Source organism: Sebastes fasciatus, chromosome 15 (assembly GCF_043250625.1).
Source record: "Sebastes fasciatus isolate fSebFas1 chromosome 15, fSebFas1.pri, whole genome shotgun sequence".
Taxonomy (NCBI): Eukaryota; Metazoa; Chordata; class Actinopteri; order Perciformes; family Sebastidae; genus Sebastes; species Sebastes fasciatus.
This window is the reverse complement of record NC_133809.1, coordinates 8,423,088-8,444,496: the sequence shown is the minus strand read 5'-3', so window position 1 is coordinate 8,444,496 and position 21,409 is coordinate 8,423,088. Positions and strand designations below refer to the sequence as shown.

At 39.1% G+C, this 21,409-nt stretch overlaps 2 protein-coding genes across 2 annotated transcripts; both read left to right on the top strand.

Annotated features, from left to right (window-relative positions):
* The first annotated feature begins 1,349 nt into the window (after positions 1-1,349).
* hadhab (hydroxyacyl-CoA dehydrogenase trifunctional multienzyme complex subunit alpha b) lies at positions 1,350-11,167 on the top strand. The gene is made up of 20 exons (XM_074660419.1): positions 1,350-1,500; positions 2,201-2,242; positions 2,338-2,408; positions 2,510-2,643; positions 3,461-3,599; positions 3,701-3,820; positions 4,191-4,293; positions 4,494-4,616; positions 4,719-4,837; positions 5,073-5,129; positions 5,226-5,335; positions 7,356-7,490; positions 8,190-8,361; positions 8,469-8,555; positions 8,632-8,772; positions 8,964-9,032; positions 9,204-9,399; positions 9,525-9,639; positions 9,864-10,009; positions 10,450-11,167. The coding sequence occupies exons 1-20, from the start codon at positions 1,434-1,436 to the stop codon at positions 10,593-10,595; spliced, it is 2,292 nt and encodes a 763-aa protein (XP_074516520.1). The 5' UTR covers positions 1,350-1,433; the 3' UTR covers positions 10,596-11,167.
* A 1,840-nt stretch (positions 11,168-13,007) lies between these two features.
* On the top strand, positions 13,008-21,012 carry kif3cb (kinesin family member 3Cb). Its single transcript, XM_074661769.1, has 8 exons — positions 13,008-14,544; positions 14,635-14,736; positions 14,895-15,017; positions 15,706-15,824; positions 16,945-17,061; positions 17,881-17,995; positions 18,410-18,588; positions 19,591-21,012. The coding sequence occupies exons 1-8, from the start codon at positions 13,141-13,143 to the stop codon at positions 19,712-19,714; spliced, it is 2,283 nt and encodes a 760-aa protein (XP_074517870.1). The 5' UTR covers positions 13,008-13,140; the 3' UTR covers positions 19,715-21,012.
* The last annotated feature ends 397 nt before the right edge of the window (positions 21,013-21,409 follow it).

Genomic DNA, 21,409 nt, shown 5'->3' with positions numbered 1-21,409 from the left:
AAATTTCACATGTCATCACAGCATTCTTTTGTTTTGTAATGAGATGGTCTTAATGTAAGATTCCATATAAAGGATATAAACTTTTCAAAGTGTACAAAGTGTTTGCCCTGAAGGATAGCTAGGGTGATTGTCAGATATGTGAAAGTTAAATTATACAACAAACATCTTTCCAAAATTTTGTAGCTACAGTTAATTTTACTCTGTGTAAAGTTTAAAAGTCTCTCAAACTGATTTCTGCCTCCCCCTTGTGGCAGCATGCTGCTATTGATAGATAAATAGATAGATAGATAGATAGATATAGTAACTTTATTGATCCTGAGGGAAATTCAAGTTTCCAGCATCACAGTTCCGTAGTGCAAAACATGTTAGTAAAAAGGCAGTAAAAAAGTTAGTAGTGCAAAGTACAAAGTACAAAAAAATATACCAGATATAAAAATACAAGGAGATGAAGAAAAACTGTTAAAACTGAATATAGTGCAGAGTAACAGCTGTGATACACGACTGTTAAAAAAGTGAATATAGTGCAGAAGAGATTGTTAAAAATGAGTATAGTGCAGGGTAACTCCAGTAGCTTAGTCTATGAAAGTGCACTGCGTGCATTATTATCTGCTATTGCTTTCATTTAGTGTGATAATTATTATTTTTACATTGCAGGTTTGCACACATTTGTAATGACAAAATTTTTTTCATATTTGTTGTCTTCCCGTCGACCATGCAACTTTTGTCTTCCCGGGTCAAAATTAACCCGGTCTGGTTTGACTTTTTATAAAGAATACTGTATAAACTATCACCCAGTTCTGTGTTACACCTTTTTGGCCAACTTCATTCCTAATTATTAGGTTTTACACTTTTTGGGAGGAAATTAAGGTTAATAAACCTAATTTCCGTGAAATTATACCTAATTCTTAAATAAAAAAGAAGCAGAATTATTTTGACTAAAGTTATTATCAGAGGAACATAATGATGATGTATTATCACATACTGGTATATGTAAACTTTTAGTCAGAATATTGATTTGAGTAGGCAACCATCCATGTTATTTTGGGGCAATTAGATTAAAGAAATCCATATTTATGATATAATGAAGTTTGAAAACGGGTCAAATTTGACCCGAAGACAACAGGAGGGTTAAATATTGAAAAAAAAAATAAAAAAAATTGAATGATAAAGTGGATTTAAAACAAATACTTTCCCCTCGTCTGCGTTCAGTCGATTTCAGGCCTGGGAAGAATCAGATGAGTTTTGTAGTCTTTGAACGACCAATGAGCTGCGAGCTCCTCAGAGTTAGCCAATGGGATCCGGGTATTTTCACTGACAGCCAATCAGATTCTGATCTGACTAATCAGGAAGTGGCCTATTCTTTACTTCCCTCTCAGGCACTTTGACAGCAAGCTAGCGAGCTTCACTTTACTCCACTGACCTCCGCTCCCAACATGGCTGGTGTACGAGCCCTTGGTGTTCTTTCCAGGTTCACATCAAGGAGATACGCTCTCTTCACAGGTAGAGACTCAATATATGTAGTGTTTAAACATTAAAGAATGGATAAAGATACTGAAAATAACATGATTAATGTGACCTAGATGGATAATTAGCCTGTTAGCTTCGGAGAATGCTATACAGAAATGTGTGTTGGTGCTTCAAACATGATCTTTTCGTTTATTCAGCTAACATATAATATATCTCAATTGAAGTTTAACCAGAATATTCATTGAAAGTGGAACTTTTTTTTGTTTTAGTGAGAAAACTTTAAGTGTAAACTAACTTATGTGCGAGCTAACGTTAGCCCATTCAGTTAGCTGATTCAACATTAAAGGTTTTAAATCAGACTTTAGACTCTTAAGATGTTCCTGTTAAGACAGTTTTAAATAAGAGATATGAAGCCAGTGATTGGCCACTGTGATGGCTACTGTCTGTCTGTCTGAATGGCAGGTGGAGAATGTAGGTGAAGGGTCATTCCTCCACTGGGTTACACAGCATGGCTGAGACTGTCTGAGGTCATGGCAACACTATCTAAAAGTCTCATTAGACATGCCATGTGTGTGTTTTACGAGGACAGCTTGTGTTTAGGGCTTATATGATATAAGGTTTATAATATAGACATAAGGATGAAGCAGCTGAAGCCATGTACAGCAGGTTGAATGAGGTGTAAAGTCTGTTACACACATGACATATGGCTTACTGTCTTTTCCCTTTTTTACAGGTGGTACTTGTCGCACCTTCTCAGTGGCTCCTGCAATGCTTGGTAATTCAAAAATTCACATTTTATATAGAATTTGTGTAAAAATAGGTGACACAATTATTTCCTCACTGAACATTATCTTCCCTTTCTATTTTTAGCCCGAACCCATGTGAACTATGAAGTCAAGGACGATGTTGCTGTCATACGGATGAATGACCCAAACTCCAAGGTGTGAGCTCCTTTTAAAAAAAAAAAATTAATGTGACCTGTTTTCACTTCTGAATTATTGCGGGTGTAATGTGAACCTGTTATGGTCATTTCTCCCCCCAGGTCAACACGCTGTCAATCCAAATGCAAAAGGAGATGGAAGAAGTGATGGAGGAAGTGTGGGCAAATGATGCTGTCAAAAGTGCTGTCCTCATCTCCTCAAAGTCGGGATGCTTCATCGCAGGAGCTGATATTAAGTAAGATACATCTCATTAGTCAAACTGCATATTAAAGAGGACCTATTATGCTTTTGTGTATAGTTTCATGTAAAAGGTCTACAAAGTTATAAAGCCAAAAAGGAGTTACTATCCTTCACAGAAACACTGCTCCTGATCTGCCTGAAACGCCTTGCTTGAAGTCCTGGCTTTTCTTCCATAACGTGGTGATGTAACACATTTGTATAATACCTGCCTAGTGGCTAGTTAGGCAAAGACGTTAATACATCCACCACGATACAGGCTTACAGCATACAGCCCATGGGTGTATTATAAGATAATAAAAGTGATGAATTACAGTCAATATGTCCATTATTACAGCCGCATACAGCTTCCAGGAAGCCTGCAGAACAGGATATGTCATATGAGCGTGCAGGAGCTCAAACGGAGCGTTTCAGACACAGGGTGAAAAGAGGTGCTGCAGCACAGCCGGTATAAGAAGAGTAAAGTGTTTTTTGAACATTAAACCATGTAAACATGTGCTAGTAGAAACCCAAAATACAAGTATGCACCTGAAAATAAGCATAATAGGTCCTCTACAATTTTTGAATGTGTGTGGCGCTTTAGTCCTGTAATTGTGACTTATTTGGTTATTTCTTGTACATTATAATTAACCGGTTACTATGTGAATCGCATCTCTTTGTCTACTTACGACTTGTCTTAAATTAAAACGTTGCTGAAACACAACACTAATTTATATTATGCATCGTCTAAATTATGATCTTTTATTATATTTGAATGAATTGTCAAAATGGCCATGCCTTGGATTTTCTTTTGATATACGTCACATCTGTTACAGTATGATCCAGGGCTGCAACAGTGTAGAAGAGGTCACCGCACTTTCTCAGGCAGGGCAGAAGATGTTCGACCGGATTGAAAAATCTCCCAAACCCGTTGTTGCCGCCATCAACGGTTCCTGCTTAGGAGGAGGCTTGGAGGTAAACAAAACGTATTTCAGCAACCAACTATATGTTTGACTATATTTGACTAGGATGATTGATAATAATGTCTTATCTAATGGGCTTCTTTTGCATTTCAGTTTGCCATCGCCTGCCAGTACAGAATTGCAACAAAGAGCAAGAAAACAGTTCTTGGTACTCCTGAAGTGATGCTGGGGCTTCTACCTGGAGCTGGCGGTACTCAGAGACTCCCCAAAATGGTTAGTACTGGATTCATATTCCCTAAATTTCCTGTTTGAATTATTTAAGTACAAAAACAACACAGAAAGTGTCCTATAATAGTATCTTGTGTCAGGACCAGACCTGAAATGGCTAGGCTGTAAAGCAAAATAATCTGGTTAACGCTCACAATTGGTTTAAGATGTTTACGCGCACCGCGGAGATCCTGCAAACAGATTATTTCCCCCTGCCCATCATGTCTAGTATTCAACAACCCCGTCTTCCAAAACACAGGATTATGACTTACCTCTGTCCATCACATGACGAAATATTATAGGCACTGTACGCAGCACAACACACTCAATATTGATGATAAATCACTTCACATATGTTTTCTTTTATTACCTGCAGGTTGGTCTACCCAATGCCTTTGACATGATGCTGACAGGAAGAAATATCCGAGCTGATAAAGCCAAGAAGATGGGGCTGGTCAACCAACTTATAGACCCCCTAGGTAAGCTATCTTGACTCGCATATAATTAAATATCATTGAACTGCTTCAAATGGGTAGTTTTAAAGTATTACCACCTGTAGAAATTGTAATCTCTAGTCAGTAATTTCACCACTCAATGTAACACTGTATGATACTGTGCATCAGTTGATTTTAAGGTTAGAATTAATTGTCAAAATGTATCTTGTCCCGCTCGTGTATAGGACCTGGACTGAAGAGTCCAGAGGAAAGAACAATAGACTACCTTGAGGAAGTTGCTATCGACTATGCCAGAGGGATCGCCAATAAGAAGATCCCTCTCAGCAAAGCGAAAGGCAAGATGGAGAGTAAGTCGTGCTGCATTTATTGAGCATTTTGATTCTTTGTAGTCATTTAAGTTCATGAATATAAAAATACCACATTAAAGCGTTAATGTTCTTTCTCCACAGAAATTCAAGACTACGTTATGAGCTTTGAGTTTGTGCGGAATCAGATTTACAAAACTGTCCAGAGTAAAGTTATGAAGCAGAGCAAGGGACTTTATCCAGCACCCCTGAAAATAATCGAAGTAAGTAAAAACTCTTTCTAAGCAATAACTCTCGACAACTATTTTTTTAAAATCTGAAAAATATTGGCCTTTTGGAGTAAACCAGCATGCAACTGTATTTTTTAATAATTGGTTTGGAAAATCTTGGTGTAGACTCTCTAATTTGCTTTCCCTGCTTTGTTAATCCTCGTAGAATATTTTTAGAAAGTTGGTCTCATATTTATTTAACATGACTTGAAATTGTTCCCCTTCTCAGTGTGTGAAGACTGGAATAGAACAAGGCCCCGTCGCTGGATACTTATCTGAGTCTCAGGTAAGGAAGGGTTGTTGGCTCACTTCATTGGCAAATTCAGTATTTACAGTATTACATTGTGTAAATGAATATCACCAATTTTCATGTTTGTCACAGAACTTTGGTCATTTGGCGAAAACCTCAGAATCAGCAGCCCTGATTGGTCTCTACCAAGGTCAGGTTGTGTGCAAGAAGAACCGCTTTGGAGTTCCTCAAAAAGAAGTAAAGTAAGTTCATATCACCTTCACATACTGAGCTTGTGTTTGTGATGTGAGACAATTAACACATGTTCAACCTTCAGACCAGTTTGTTGCAGGGTTATTATAGATCCTTAAAAGTCTTGAAGGCATCAAATTAATTAATTTAAAAATAAGGTATTAAAATGTCTTAACTCAATCATTGAAAAGTCTTAAAATGCTAAAACATGGGAAGTATGATTTTATTTAACTTTTTTTTGACATTCAAATTTAAAATCTCAAAAATAAATGGCAACATCTATTTTTTTTAAAAATAATTTACTGAATGCCTCTCACATTAACGTCACGCAGATCAGGACAGCGGAGCCAACAACACTCATATTTAGAGCTGCAATCAATTAGTTGTCAACTATTAAATTAATCAATTATAATTAATTAATTATTAAATTAAACTATTTTGATAATCGATTTGAGTAATTGTTTTAAGAGAAAAAAAAGGAAAAAAATTCTCTAATTCCAGCTTCTTAAATGTGAATATTTTTTGGTTTCTTTACTCCTCTATGACAGTAAACTGAATATCTTTGAGTTGTGAACCAAACAAGACATTTGAGGATGTCATCTTGGGCTTTTGGAAACACTGATTGACATTTTTCACCATTTCCAGACTTCTTACAGACCAAACATTGATTAATCAAGAAAATAATCAACAGATTAATCGACAATGAAAATAATCATTAGTTGCAGCCCTACTCATATTTTGTATGCGGAGGGTTAGCAACAACATTGGGAAGTGCAAATTTAAAAATTGGCTTTTCAACCTAGATTTTGCACTAATTTTTTTTCTTCAATTTTGGTTATTGTAAAGTTGGTCTTAAATTTCATTCCGAATGGTATTAAAACATCTTATGGATTTTCTTGATCGCTTTGGTTGCTTTAGTCTTAACGTGCTCTAAACTGTAAGTGCAATCATCACAGCTGTTTGATGGGACATCACAACTCTATTGCATGTTTGCAAAAGGTAGTAACTCACCCAAAACACTTCATTCATGTTTCAAAATCTAGTTATTCTGTCAGTAAGTTGGTACCAACATGAAAAGTTGTTTTGTCATCGTGTGAGCAATACTGGTCATTTTTTGTTGACACAGACTACTTAGTACGCTGTACCAGGATGTCAGTTGTGTCCAGCTGAAGGCTATTGTGTATCACTCTGAGCTGTTTAGATTCCTATTTCAACAGTAGGTAAACGTTTACCGAAAGTCAATAGTCCTATTGTGGACAGAAGGAGGTTAAACACATTTATTTGTAAAGCCACAGTACATTTATTTGTGTTGCATGTACTACAAGAAACTGAAAATTCACCTTCGATCTTTCATGTGTCGTCATTTACGGAGAGCAGAAAATTTGCCACAAAATGACATCCATGCCAAAAATAAGTAAAGCAAAAATCATCAAATTTTACCTCCTCACAGTACGCAACACCTTGTCATAGATATTTATTGAATATACGTGTATGTCTTGACAGATTTTGATAATTGAATGGATAATTTTGCATGTGGTGGCTCAAACAACAAAAGTAATGTTTAGAAGTTGTGAAGAAAGTTTCAATGAGAATCAACTGATCAGTTTTGATCAGCAAGACATGTGCAAGTAGTTATTGTACTGACTCTTTTGCACATGTGCCAAGACACGTGCAATTTGCTTGAATGAATGAGAAATTAGAATCTGTTGTGAACAACACACTTTATTGTTCAGAGATTTTAAGTTATTGTTTTGATAAAAAAACAATTCTCATTCAAGAATTGAGCCAAAGTGAATGAGAAAAACTAAATCTAACTTGCCTCAAGCTGCAAGAGCCCTGTTGTTTGGTCATGGTAAAATACAGAGGAACTAATGACAAAGCCACATCTGACACTCTTGTTGACACATTTACATGGCAAACAGCAGACTATCCTGAGGCTAAGCTTTGGTTTAAAAGAAGTATAAGAGTCTTTCTATCATCTACTATTCTCTATTGGTAGATAAATTGTCTGTTTTTGTTGTGTACCACCAGGACCCTTGCCATCTTGGGAGCAGGTCTGATGGGAGCAGGTATCGCCCAGGTGACTGTGGACAAAGGTGTGCACACGATCCTGAAGGACACCGCTCTGCCTGGACTGGCCAGGGGAGAACAGCAGGTTTACAAAGGGTGGGTTATCAGTTGTTTTGGTCATTGAGGATGTTTTTAACAGCAGGTTAAAGGAATACTTGACCTACAAAATGACCATTTGTATATCAATTTTTCACCCCGTTTTCTTCTTGAAGAAAACTTTGTTTTTCTTGCATGCCTCCACGGCGAACGAAGAATCCAAAAACGGAGAAAAGTCTTGCAGCAAAACTATATCAAAACATCCGTTTACACATGCAAACACACCGGAAGTGTTTTAAATAGTAAGGTTTTAGCAAAGATGCATGTGTTTGGGAAATAGTTAGCATACGACTGGATAAATGAGACTTGGATCATACTGAACGAGTTGTGTGAGAGTTTGTAAACGGATGTTTTGATATAGTTTTGCTGTTATTAAACGTAATCTCAATTTACTTCAATTTATCAAGACTTTTCTCAGTTTTTGCATTCTTTGTTCACCATGGAGGCATGCAAGAAAAACAGTTTTCTTTAAGAATTCAAGATAACACAGGGTAAGTAATTGATGTACAGATTATCATTTTGGGGGTGAAGTATTCCTTCAAGTATTTAATTCACATCCTGACTGTAAATTTGTGTAGATATAGTTCCAGTCTAACGACAGAATAACCTTTCAAATCAGCTATGAAATATGATATTTGAAAGTAAATTTTGTAGCACAAATATGCTGTGATCTAAAATGTGCGTCTTATTTTAAACAAGGCTCAATGACAAGACCAAAAAGAAGAACATCACGTCATTTCAGAGAGACTCCATACTGTCCAACTTGACCGGCCAGCTGGATTACAGCGGCTTTGAAAAGGCCGACATGGTTATTGAAGCTGTGTTTGAAGACATTAACATCAAGCATGCAGTCCTGAAGCAGGTGGAGGCTGTAAGTGTGACTGAAAAGAGGCTTAATAGGCCTTTGTTACAAAAAATGATTTACTCACTTAGTTGTAAATATTAGTACATGGTATTAACATAAACGTTTGTCTGCAGGTGGTTTCCCCTCACTGCATATTTGCCAGCAACACGTCTGCTCTGCCCATCAAGGATATCGCTGCTGCCAGCAAGAGACCAGACAAGGTATGGACCTGGGAGTTTAAAAGTGCTTCTAAATTAAAGAAAACAATGTTGCTGAATATTTTCTGTGTATCCTCAGGTTATTGGGATGCACTACTTCTCTCCAGTGGACAAGATGCAGCTCCTGGAGATTATAACTACCGATCAGACGTCAAAGGACACTACAGCCTCGGCTGTGGCCGTCGGCCTGAAGCAGGGCAAAGTCATCATAGTTGTCGGGGTGAGTTTAGCGTTATGTTTGTTCCTTCTTTCCCTGTGTAGTCACGAACCAATCAATCCTTTTTAAACTTTTAAAATGACAACAAATGACCAACACGTTGTAAAGTGGTAGTGGTAGAAGTAATGATGATTCATGTGAATAATTTTAACATTATTGCACTTCAATAAAATATTACATTTATTTCTTTGCAGGATGGACCGGGGTTCTATACGACAAGGTGTCTGGCTCCCATGTTTGCTGAAGTAGTACGAGTACTTCAGGTTAGTAGTATTACTACAGTTGAAAATGCAGCTGTGAACACTCTTTTTGTGTACGGTAGGATTAGGATTTAGGACCTAAGATGGACAGAGTTGTCTTACTTGAGCGAAGCATACTCATTATTCCGGGATAGTTGTCATACATATTAATAATTTATCTATTTGCACGTACAGGAAGGAGTTGACCCCAAGAAGTTGGATGCACTCACCACAGGCTTTGGGTTCCCCATCGGTGCAGCCGCACTGGCTGATGAAGTCGGTATGGACGTCGCCGCCCACGTGGCCGAGGACCTCGGCAAAGCTTTCGGCTCCCGCTTTGGTGGTGGAAATGTGGAGGTTCTGAAGACCATGGTGGACATGGGATTCAAGGGTACGGGTGGTCACGTTGAAGGATTGTGCCCAGTTTTAGTTTTAGTAGATAAAGTCCTTCAGTTTGAATATACGTGTACATGTATTAAATATGCATTAATCCTTGCTTTTTTGTTTTTTCTCAAGGCCGCAAGTCAGGAAAGGGTTGCTACGTCTACACGCCAGGACTCAAGACCAAAGAAGTGAACCCAGAAATTGGAGATATCCTTGAGAAATTCAAGCTGACACCAAACCCTGCTGTGTAAGTTGACACTGGACAATTACAGAGGTAGCAATGCAGTGATTTAAGACACACTATGCACCTCGTCTTATCATTGCAAGTATAAGTACGTGCTGTTGATTTGGACAAATTGTTCCATTTGTTACTTTACAAGACAAAAGAAGACCGCTTGAGCCCTGATATTATATTACATAAGACTGATTTTAACAAGTTTACTCTGTTCTTACTTGTGACTGTTTCTACAGTTCTTCAGACTCTGATGTGCAGTACAGGCTCATTTCCCGGTTCGTCAACGAGGCTGTGATGTGTCTGCAGGAGGGCATCTTGAACAGCCCTTTGGAGGGAGACATCGGCGCCGTGTTTGGGCTGGGATTCCCCCCCTGTCTCGGAGGTCAGGGTTCAACCTTAGTCATGGTCATCTGAGCCGCTTGTGCTCCGAGGCTGCTTCCTCTGTCAATGAAAAGAGCATAAAGGGTGTCCTTTAGTTCTAGTGAATTTGAAAGCCCAGGAATTGTAGTGATAAAGCATTTTAGGATGAAATGGGGACCAATTTAGCTGTTAATGTAGTGTTATTTATAGGTCAGTAACTCAGTCTAGCCTGAAGTGAAGCTAAGCCTGAAAACCAACCTGACCCGAACAAGGCTAGTCTGGAAGAATACATTTCCAGACTTGTTGATTTACTGAAATAAGCCCGGTTTAACTAGTAATCTGGCTTTATGAAACACCCCTCTGGTGTTCATAGAAAACAATCCTAGAGCAACATCCCTATTATTTATTTAACATGTATCCTCCTGTGACAACATTTCTAACATAGTATCTTACTACTTCCAGGACCTTTCCGTTTCGTGGACAGCTTTGGCGCTGACAAGCTGGTGGAGAAGATGAGGCTCTATGAATCCGTCTACGGGAATCACTTCACGCCATGCCAGCTCCTTCTGGATCACGCGAAGGATTCCAGCAAGAAATTTCACAAGTGACCGACTCGCCGTGTGTGCCAGTAGCTTTCAATAGACCTCCAGTCTGCCACTAGAATGTGCCTAACATTTATATCACAAGTGGGGGCAAGCATACTGAAAATACACTCAATGTTGCCAGTTTATTAGGTACACCTAGCTAAAACTAATGCAGTCTAATACAGCAGTCCTAAATTCCAACCAAAACTTAACAGTATAACCTTAATGAAAATAAGATTTATTACAGGACTGTCATATTACTAGTTTAAGCTGGTGCACCTAATAAAGTGGGTGTAATGTCAGCAAAATTGGATGTTTGTTTTTTTTGTACTTTAACATTATTGATTTGCTTGATAAGGATGTATAGATTGAAGGGCAGATGGAGGTTAAGTATTCACACATTGTAGATGTAAAGAGACTGTGGAGGCAATAAAATTAAAATATTTTCCAACCGGCAAATTAATTCTTCATTATTAATGAATGTCTACCCGTATGGTTCAGTGACTGGCTTTCTTTTTTGTACATTAAGGATGTTCTGGCCTGGTTTGAACAATGTTGTAAATGTGAAGCCTAAATAAAATTGTTATTGAATCAAACCTGCTTTTTTCTCTTCAAGGTGCATTCATGTATGGAGGACCACAAGAGTCACGGAAATAGTAATAAAGCATTTAATTGATTAATGAATAATTGTACAATAAAAATAGGCATTTAAAAAATGTATTTGTTAAAAATACATTAACAAATTCATAAATAAATAAGGGAATTTAAAATTGTATTTGAAAATGCAAGTTAAAAAGATAAATAATTGGATCCACAAATTGAATTAAGGATACAGATTTTTAATCAGGCATTTTAAATGGAAACCTGTGACCGGTACTTGGCGTTCCTTCACCAGATTTCACAATGGCGGCGACGTCACAAACTTTCTCATTTTACAGCTAAACCGTGCACTACAAGATGATTCTGAAAACATTTGAGGCGAGAAATAGGCATTAACGTAACATAATATTGATTCATATTTGATCAGCGCAGCCTAGTTTGACCGTTTGGTCGGAGTTTGCGAGTGATTGATAGCCGGCTCTCATAAACAGCAGATGGACAGCAGACCTCAGATCAGCTCTTACTGCTCGTTTTCCTCCGGTATGTGAAATATGGCAGATGCCGTTAGGAGCAACGGAGGACACAGAGGAACACGATTTTTTTCAGGTTACCCGTTTCATGTACGACTGTCACGATATAGTGACCGTTTTATAAAAATAACTTTTTTTTTATCATATTTGCTCTAATCTCGCCTACTTCAGCTTTAATACATACATTTATAAACAAATTTATTAATGCCTATTTTTTATTGTACAGTTAGTTATCAGTGGCGGCCGGCCAATAGAGGGCGCTAGGGCGCCGCCCTCCCTGAGTCACACACAAAAAAAACATTACTACTACTACTACTACTAATAATAATAATAATACAAATTATACAAATTGTCAATATTTGTGTGTTTTAAATATGGAATGCACCCAGTAATATGTGTAATTTGATTATAATGTGATTATATTTTTTATTAATAATCTGAATCTGTAAAGTAACTAAAGTTGTCAGATGAATGTAGTGGAGAAAAAGTCTAATATTTCCCTCTGAGATGTAGTTGAGTAGAAGTAGAAAGTAGCAGAACATGGAAATACTCAAGTAAAGTAGAAGTACCTCAAAATTGTACTTAAGTACTTAGTTACATTCCACCACTGAGAACATGTTATACTGTTGTGTTTTCAAAGCATTATTTATTTTATTTTTATTTTATTTTACTCTTCCTGTTGGAATAAAATAATTGTTAATTATTTAACTTCAAAGTAGTAATGTGTTTTTGATACCTTCACTTTTTTTTGCATTATATCATACCGTGATGTTTGCTGAAATTGATTGGATGTGGTACAGCCCTACCTAGAAAAATTTCCACCAGCCGCCACTGCGTTAGGAGCACCGGAGAACATAGAGTAACGTTCACGTTACATGTTTCATGCACTACTGTCACGATATAGCGACCGCTTTATAAAAATAACTTTTTTGAATCATATTTGTTCCAATCTCGCCTACTTCAGCTTTAATACATACATACATTTCTTTATTGTACAATTAGTTATTAATCAATTAAATCTTTTATTTTATTATTTCCGTGACTCTCTTGGTCCTCCATACCCAGGTGCTGGTTGGAGGGTAATTAATCTCGGTTACAGAATGAGAGCATCGCTGTGAACCAGGAGGAGATTTTGCTCCAATCAGATTGGTCGCGCAGGTCACATGTGTGGTGTCTATTGTCCGCAGAGCAGGGTGTGTACAGCAGGGAAGCTGTGTGGGCTGGGCCGGCCTGTTTCTCCTCAGCATCCTCTAACATCTTGTGACACATCGCTTCTTTTCGGAGGGATGAGGGCGGAGATGATGGAGATGAGGATGAAAGAAGCTGCTCACATGAGGTAGGAAAGGAAAGTGAAGCTGCTGCTGCACGGAGAGAGAGAGAGAACCGCGCCCTAGAAGAGGAAAATGGCTTTTTATCGTTTTTATTTCTGACTAAAAAAGATGTCTAAAAGCAAAATATGCGAGTCTGTGAGGGTGGTGGTTCGCTGTCGGCCGTTCAGCAGGAGAGAGGAGACACCAGACTGTGAAAACATCCTGCAGATTGATGACAGACTGGGGCAGATCACCCTGAGGAAACCAAAAGCACCACCTGATGAGCCAATGAAAGTATTCACCTTTGATTCAGTGTACGGCTGGGAGTCAAAGCAGAGAGACATCTATGACGATGCTGTGAGACCTCTGGTGGAGTCTGTACTCCAGGGCTTTAATGGGACCATATTTGCATATGGACAGACTGGGACAGGTAAGACACACACCATGCAAGGGGTGTCAAACGACCCAGACATGAGAGGGGTCATACCAAATTCATTCCAGCACATTTTCACCCAAATATCCAGGACTCAGAACCAGAAATACCTGGTGAGGTCATCGTATCTTGAGATCTACCAGGAGGAAATCAGAGATCTGCTGTGCAAAGACAACAACAAAAAGCTGGAACTTAAGGAGAACCCTGATTTTGGTGTTTATGTGAGAGATCTGTCCTCAGTGGTCACGAAGAACGCCACTGAGATTGAGCATGTGATGAACATAGGCAACCAGTCCAGGTCTGTGGGGTTCACCAACATGAACGAACGCAGCTCTCGGTCCCATGCCATTTTTCTCATAACCGTGGAGTGCAGTGAGGCAGGGCCAGATGGCGAGGACCACATCCGAGTTGGGAAGCTCAACATGGTTGACCTGGCTGGCAGCGAGCGCCAGAAAAAGACAGGTGCGAAAGGGAAGCGATTAAAGGAAGCAGCCAAGATCAACCTGTCCCTGTCAGCGTTGGGGAATGTCATCTCGGCTTTAGTGGACGGGAAGAGCACCCACATCCCGTACAGAGACTCCAAACTGACCCGCTTGCTCCAGGACTCACTGGGGGGCAACGCAAAGACAGTCATGATAGCAACAGTGGGGCCGTCGCACAAGAACTTTGATGAATCCCTGGCCACGCTGAGGTACGCCAGCCGGGCCAAGAACATAAAGAACAAACCTCGGATTAACGAGGATCCCAAAGATGCCCTGCTGAGGGAGTTCCAGGAGGAGATTGCACGCTTGAAAGCCCAACTGGAGGAGCGAGGGATGCTGGCAAAGGAGAGGAGGAGGAGGAGGAACAGCAAAAGACTGAGTAAAAGCATGGCTGGTGTGGACGAGGAGATGTTCAGAGAGAGGGATGCGGATGTGTGGAAGGCTTTTGAGGATGAACCAGAGGTGAGACATCATGTGAAAGATGGAGGTGACATCCCCAAAGCTCTGAGCTGCCTGGGGAACGGCGAGAAGTTAAAGCACCTGAATGAAAACAGGAAAAGTTTAGTGGACATGCAGTGGGATCAAGATGCTGTGGAGAAGATCATTGAGAAATATAAGGTACTAATAAAGCACAGTGTGTGATAAATGAGACACTGGTAGAACAAAAGAAATTAACATAAATAATTCATTGTATGTCTTTGTTCACAGGTGATGGAGAGCAAACTGTTAGTGGGAGGAAAGACTATAATTGATCACACCAATGAGCAGCAAAAGATGCTGGAGCTGAAGAGGCAAGAAATTGCAGTACAGGTATAAAACAATAATAATATAATGCTTTTTGATGTTTTTTTTATTCTCCTTTACTTTTGTGTTACCATTCATTCTAATAGAAATATGATTGTGAGGATTTTTTTAAAGGTGTACTGTTTGCATTGATCTTTTACGAGAGCTGAATGTGTGATTTTCAGATAAGACGAGAGCGAGAGATGCAGCAGCAGATGATGTTGCAGGACGAGGAGACCTTGGAGATGAGAGAGACGTTCTCCTCCCTGCAGCAGGAGGTGGAACATAAGACTAAAAAGCTGAAGAGGGTAAGATGACTCACCCGATTCACAGAAGCTATTTCATTTAATCAGTTTGAAGGGAGACGTCACCAGCAGAGGTGACACTGGTGAGTCCAGGCTTATCTGGACTGATATCATATTTTATTGGTGTTTAAGAATAACTAAATTTCTCTTTTCTTGTTGGTAGATTTTTCCACTTGTCTTCTTATATATATACATACATACATACACATTTGCATTCTGATTTAGGCCCTTAGTGTGTGTTTTATATAAACATCTTACAGCTTAAGTGACACCAGTAATATGGTAATTAGGGCTGGGCAATATGACGATATATATCCTCAAAACAATATGAAAATGTCTATCGTCTATACTTTTCTATATGGTTTCTATCGCCATATAGGCTAGGCCAATATTTAATTATTTTTCTCTATAATTTCACTTGAAACTGTTTTGTTCATTTTGCACTCAATTTCTTAAAATGAGAAAATACTTTTCATTTGTAAGTATTTAATTCACAAAGGAGTATACAAAAATAGGCTTTACCATGTTGTTATTTCATAAAGACTATTTATTTATTGAATTACCAGAAAACATGCTATATTGTGATATATATATTATTTTATCAAGATATGAAAAGACCTGTATTGGGATAGAAGATTTTAGCCATATCGCCCAGCCGTATTATTAATTTATTTGTTCCTCTTCGGTACAGCTGTATGCCAAACTGCAGCTGGTGAGGGCGGAGACGAGAGATGTCATTGATGAACACGTCATAACCAGACAGGAGCTCGAACAGACACAGACTGAACTCACCAGAGAACTCAAGTACAAGTGAGTAGCCACATTAGTGAATGTGCTCCTGTACTGTATGCAATGTCATTATATCTGTCGTCTTGTTTTCTCATCACCGTCATCATATAATTATAAAACAGGAAGATGCAACAAATCCATTTTATTCCTTTAATTATCTTAATGAAGTTTAATGGGGGGGTTATGTTTTTACTTCTCTCTGTTTGTTAGCAGATTATCCCAAAGAGTTCAAAATGTATTTGCAAAAATCGTGCAACAGTTGAGCTTTTGGCAAGAAGAAACTGATTTCACACTTAAAGGAATAGCTGACATTTTGGGAAATAAGCTTATTCTATTTTATTTACATCTTCCCCATGCATGTAAAGACAAAGAAGACACATTTTTCTGTTGTGCTGTGCAGAACGAAGAGTTAACTAAAGGTATTATTTAATCATGACAAGGTGGCATTAGCATATCGTTGTAAAATATATTTTTTTACAAATAATTTTGAGCATTGATTAAAAGCAGTAAAAGCTATGTTGTACTGTATTTGCAGAATTGTGGTTTATAATATATTGTATATTAGAAATATTCATTTGGATGAATCCCTCTTTAAATTATTATTTTTTGTTATACAGTTAGAATGAAGCTACTTTATTTGAACAGTTTATGATCTGATTAAAAAGGAGCAAACAACACACTTCACATGCCTTTGACTTTTCAGACTATACCTACTGTATAACTAAATATTGTTATGATCAAGAGACAAATCAATGGCATGTCAGAGCATTTTGTTTTTAATTAGATATATTAGATATGATATTGTTCAATCAGGGAGGGATCAGGCAGAATGTAAATTGTAACTAAATAGGGATATAAAGGTTTTTTGTTGCTTGTTAAGTGAGTAAGTGTAATGGGCAGAGGGATGACATTGTCAAGAAATCTGTGCTACTGTATTATTGGATGTTTTTTATTCATGTGTACTTTATAATTTTCCAGGCATTTCATATAAGTGAAGGAAAATATTTGTTTATTACATGTATTCTTATAGTGTGTTTTATGCTCTGGGAAGTAGTTAAAGCATTTTATTTGATTCTGTTGTTGTATTAATGGAGTGCTTCCTGTGAGCTCAGCTGACACACCCTTGTATTTCACGTTGCAGATATCTCTTGATTGAGAACTTCATACCTCCAGAAGAAAAGAACAAGATCATGCACAGGCTGCACTTTGACAGGGAGGAGGATCAGTGGAGACTCCAGCCGGTCATCCCATCAGAGAGGTCAGTGATCTAATTACACATCGCTGACGTAATGTACCGTAAGTGGTCCAGTAAAGGAAGAAAAATCCTCCAAATCAAATTGTAAATGAATCACATAGCGCATAAAACTGACCTGCTGGGTGAAGCAGCAGAGATACCAGTTTCTGCACCATCAATTACCTAAATAGACCATGATGCAATGCAGCTGTAAGGCATATTGTGTTGGTTTTTATTGCTTCTTTAAAACTGGGAAAAACTTTAACTCTGCTATTGCTATTTTGACCTTCATATATTACACCTGAATGCATTTGCAGGGCTGTCGGTAAACTTTATGGGAAATGTAGGAAATCAGTAACAGAAGTATAAATAGATCAGGCAGGCTGAAGGAAAGTGGGCATGGCAAAAGAAAACATGTAAATACAAATGACCTCCTTCAATAAAAGTCATAGATTGCTGATACAACAAAGTTTACTTCAGTATAATTGTGATTATAGCATCTTTCAAATTATTCTAATAGCTCAAGTTTTTTGCATTACTGTCAGCCACAGTGTCTATTTTGGTACATCCACTAGGAGTCACCAAAGTCAGACGTTTTTTAAAGCAATCTGACCTTCCATGCAGTATCCAAACAGATGTCTTCATATAAAGAAGACTAGACCCCCTTGGTATTTTTCTTTCCTGAGACAGTTGGAAAGCTGAATGGAAGATAACACAGGGGTTAACGGGGGATTTTTCTGATCAGCCGACCGTATATGGGGCACTTAGGGTTCCAGAAGCGTCTTAACCGTTATGTGCATTAAACTGAATCTAAATCCGTCTCTTCCCTTGTCTTTATCCCAGTGCACCCACTCAGGTCAAGAGAAGGCCTCTCTCAGCTGTGGGATACAAGAGGCCAATCAGCCAATATGCACAGATGGCTGTTTCCACGGCAACTGGGGCCCCATCTAGATACCAGGTCAGTGCTCGGACAGTCGGCAAAAAAAAGTACAGCAGAGGCAGAGATGTGAAATCGTGGTCTCTTAGGCACCCTGTTTCCACGTTCACAGCCTCCTTCTTGGAAGCTGGAGGATGTGAAGATGGTTGTGGTAGCCATGGAGACCATTCACAGCTTGCAACTTATGATAGTGAACTATCAATATAATATTGCAAATAAAAAAAAATACTGTAAAAATAATAGCAAGGGAAATAATAGCAAGGGATGCAGTCTTTTGGAATAAATAAAGGTTGGGGGCGGGGGAATTAAATTACCTACCTGTATTATAGTGATTCACATGCAGTAATTGTACTTAATTATAGGCCAACTTGCATTTGCATATGTAATTCTAATATTATACTCTAACTAAAACTTGACTTGTATGTGTCCTTACAGGCTGAGAACATAATGCTGTTGGAGTTAGACATGTCTCCACCGACCATGTTCGCCTTGAACCTTAATGGCGCTCACCTGGAGAGAGCCTTTACTCCCAGGCTGTTGGGGGATCTCCTGGTAACTGTTCCCATCAGAGAGAGGAGCGCTGCATCGTCTCGGGTCAGGAAATCACAATCCTGGTGAGAGAACGGAGAGAGAGAGAGGAAAACATGATTACAGATGCTGAAAGTTCCCCTTATTTTTAGGAGCGTTAATTCAGGATAAGACTGAACATTGCAGTAGCAAAGTTATGTGAAGAAGTTGTGAATTTTTAAAGGTGCTAAATTCGATATCCATAGCATTAATATAGCAGCAAACAACTATGTGCTATGTAAAGATATAGAAGAGTAACGTCTACCTGAGCAGACAATAAAGTCTCTCTCCCTCTGTGTGTGTTGTAATCAGAGCTTCTACTTGTTTTGTTGACATAGCCAGGCCGGCCGCACGTACTTTTAGTGCATGTTCGTGTTAGTGTCTCCCACTGGTTAGCTCACAGCCGCCGCTCTGCACTACTCTCATACAGCGGTTATAGCTGATAATGCCGTCCCGACCAATGGCCTTCGCCACAGAAGCGTAGCACCGACCCTCCGGTTCCCCCTCAGGTTAACACTGTTATCTCTGTCAGCACTTTTGCCGTTGTTTTCACTATTAACGCTGTTAGCACCGTTAGCTCACCATCGCCATGTTAAGAGCTGTTGAGAGGTGATAGAAATGCTCCCGTATCCCGTATTTAGCACCTTTAATCATCATCACTCCAATGTTGGGTCAATCCTAGTTTCTGAAATACAGTTATAAGCATGTATACGTAGTGTTAGTTAAAGGGGCACTGTCTTTATGTATATATCACAATCACAGAAACTGAGTTTTAAAGCACTATACACATGTCTTTGCATGTTTTTTTCCCCTTTAACTACATACCAAATGTACTTTACATACAAATACCAGATTTTACATGCAAATCCACTGGTATATGCCTCTTTAAAAAGCCTCAGCACTTGATTAAATACATACCGATATATTACTATTGATCAACCCCATTAAATCCTGTAGATACATTTGGTTATTTTATGATGTGGGACAATAAATATAATGCATCTTAAATGATAAATTAATCATTTTCTTTTTTTTTTAATGTCCTACAGGTATCAGGCACCGCAAGCAGCATCCATGGCATCATCCTCATCATCCACCACTCTGACATCAGCACCTCAGAGACGAAGACCGTCTTCTGCTGCCTATCTTCCATCAGATCAGACAAGCCCCTGATATGTGTCAACACAACGGTACACAGGGCTGGCCTTAGTTTAAGGTGGCACAAAGGACGAGGAGGAGACATGGGAAGAAATATTTTGCCTTGATTTTAAATTAATTTCACATCTTTTTTTTTTATAGAAAGAATCACTTTAGTAAGCATGTATTTAACTTAATCGGGAAGACAGTAGCCTAAAAACTATGTAGTTTCTCTTGGCTTAGCACAGTCCCAATGGATAGCACAGTCAAACATCTGAAACCAGACATATAGTGAATTGTTTGGAGGGTATTTACAGTTCTTATTTTTAAAGGGACTGTTTGTAACTTCTTACACGTATAAATCACCCGGGTCGGTGTCCCATGCGCGCTCGTGTGTGGCTACGCTGTTCAGACAAGACTCCAACACAATCTACACGGAAGCACCAAAACCGCAAAGTTATATCTAGTGAAGCCCGTCTGTTAAACAGTGTTGGCCGCGGTCGGAGGACACGGAGGAGACCGTAGCTTTGGTCTCCAGGGCTGGAGTCTCTGCTGTACTCTGCTCCTCTGCCTGCCTGCTTGCCTTCATTTAGCTCGCTCCATCTCACGTGCATGCGCACACACTACACACTGCAGAAGACTTCGTAGCTCTGAGAATATCTAGTGAATGTATAGTGGACGTTTGTGCAGAAATAAATGCTGCAGCTCCTCCAGACCAACAGAGGTTTTCCGTGTCTTGTGAAGTGACGGGGCTCCGCAGCGAGAAATGTTATCGTCTCCGACCGGGTGCCGGTGTCTCCCCTGTTCCCTCCGACCGCGGTCGGGAGGCTGAGGCAGGAAAGCCAACACTAGGATCAGCATTGATTCATGGAGAGACCTTCGTCTGGTCAGCTAGCATTACTGCCAAGCAGCTGAAATATAGAGTGATATTGCTCGTTCATGTCTATTTAGAGCGAGCACAAGCGTGAGCCCGACTGACTTTCGTTGACTTAACGGCCACAGGTGTCACTGTTAACAATCATTTCTGATTCATACAAACAGTCCCTTTAATTTGACACAATTTTAATTATTTTTTTGGAAATGCATCTGTTATTTGCCAAAACAGTGGAGGGTGATGGAGAAAACTGAGAGCCCCAACCACTGGGGGGCCACCTTGGTTTAGCCTGTATGCTTGATGAATTGTTGCTTCAATTTATAGCTAATGTAATTGTGAGCCAAAAAATGTGAAGAAAGCCTGCAATGCTCTCTTGATTAGCTGCCTTATTTTTTCATAGTTGTGAAATCGTGCATTTGCTTAACACATGAAAAATAAAACACTGAAGTGATCTTGAACCAAGAGCTGCGGTTATGTTGCTGTCTTCCTGTGATCCTGGCCATAATTGCAGTTTATAAATATATATGTGGGGGCAGGGTCTGAAATTGGCACCCGCAACCCACGGGTGGAGGAGGCGAGTTAGTAACGTTACCTGTTAGCCGCAGGTGGGCAGCACAGTCCTGCTTGGATAAATAGTGGAGCTACTAACGTTAACAGAGGTGCCATTGAGTTATTATTATGAGGCGTTCACGGTCTGCTCAGCAAAATGACCATTGGGTGAAGGTAAATTACAACATTATCATGATGTGCTCAAATGTAATCACGGAAAAAAGTTTTTGGCGAGAAACTTGAATAAATCCAGTTGTTTGTAGGAGATGTTTTCACATCAATATAAAATAGATAATAGAGATGGAATT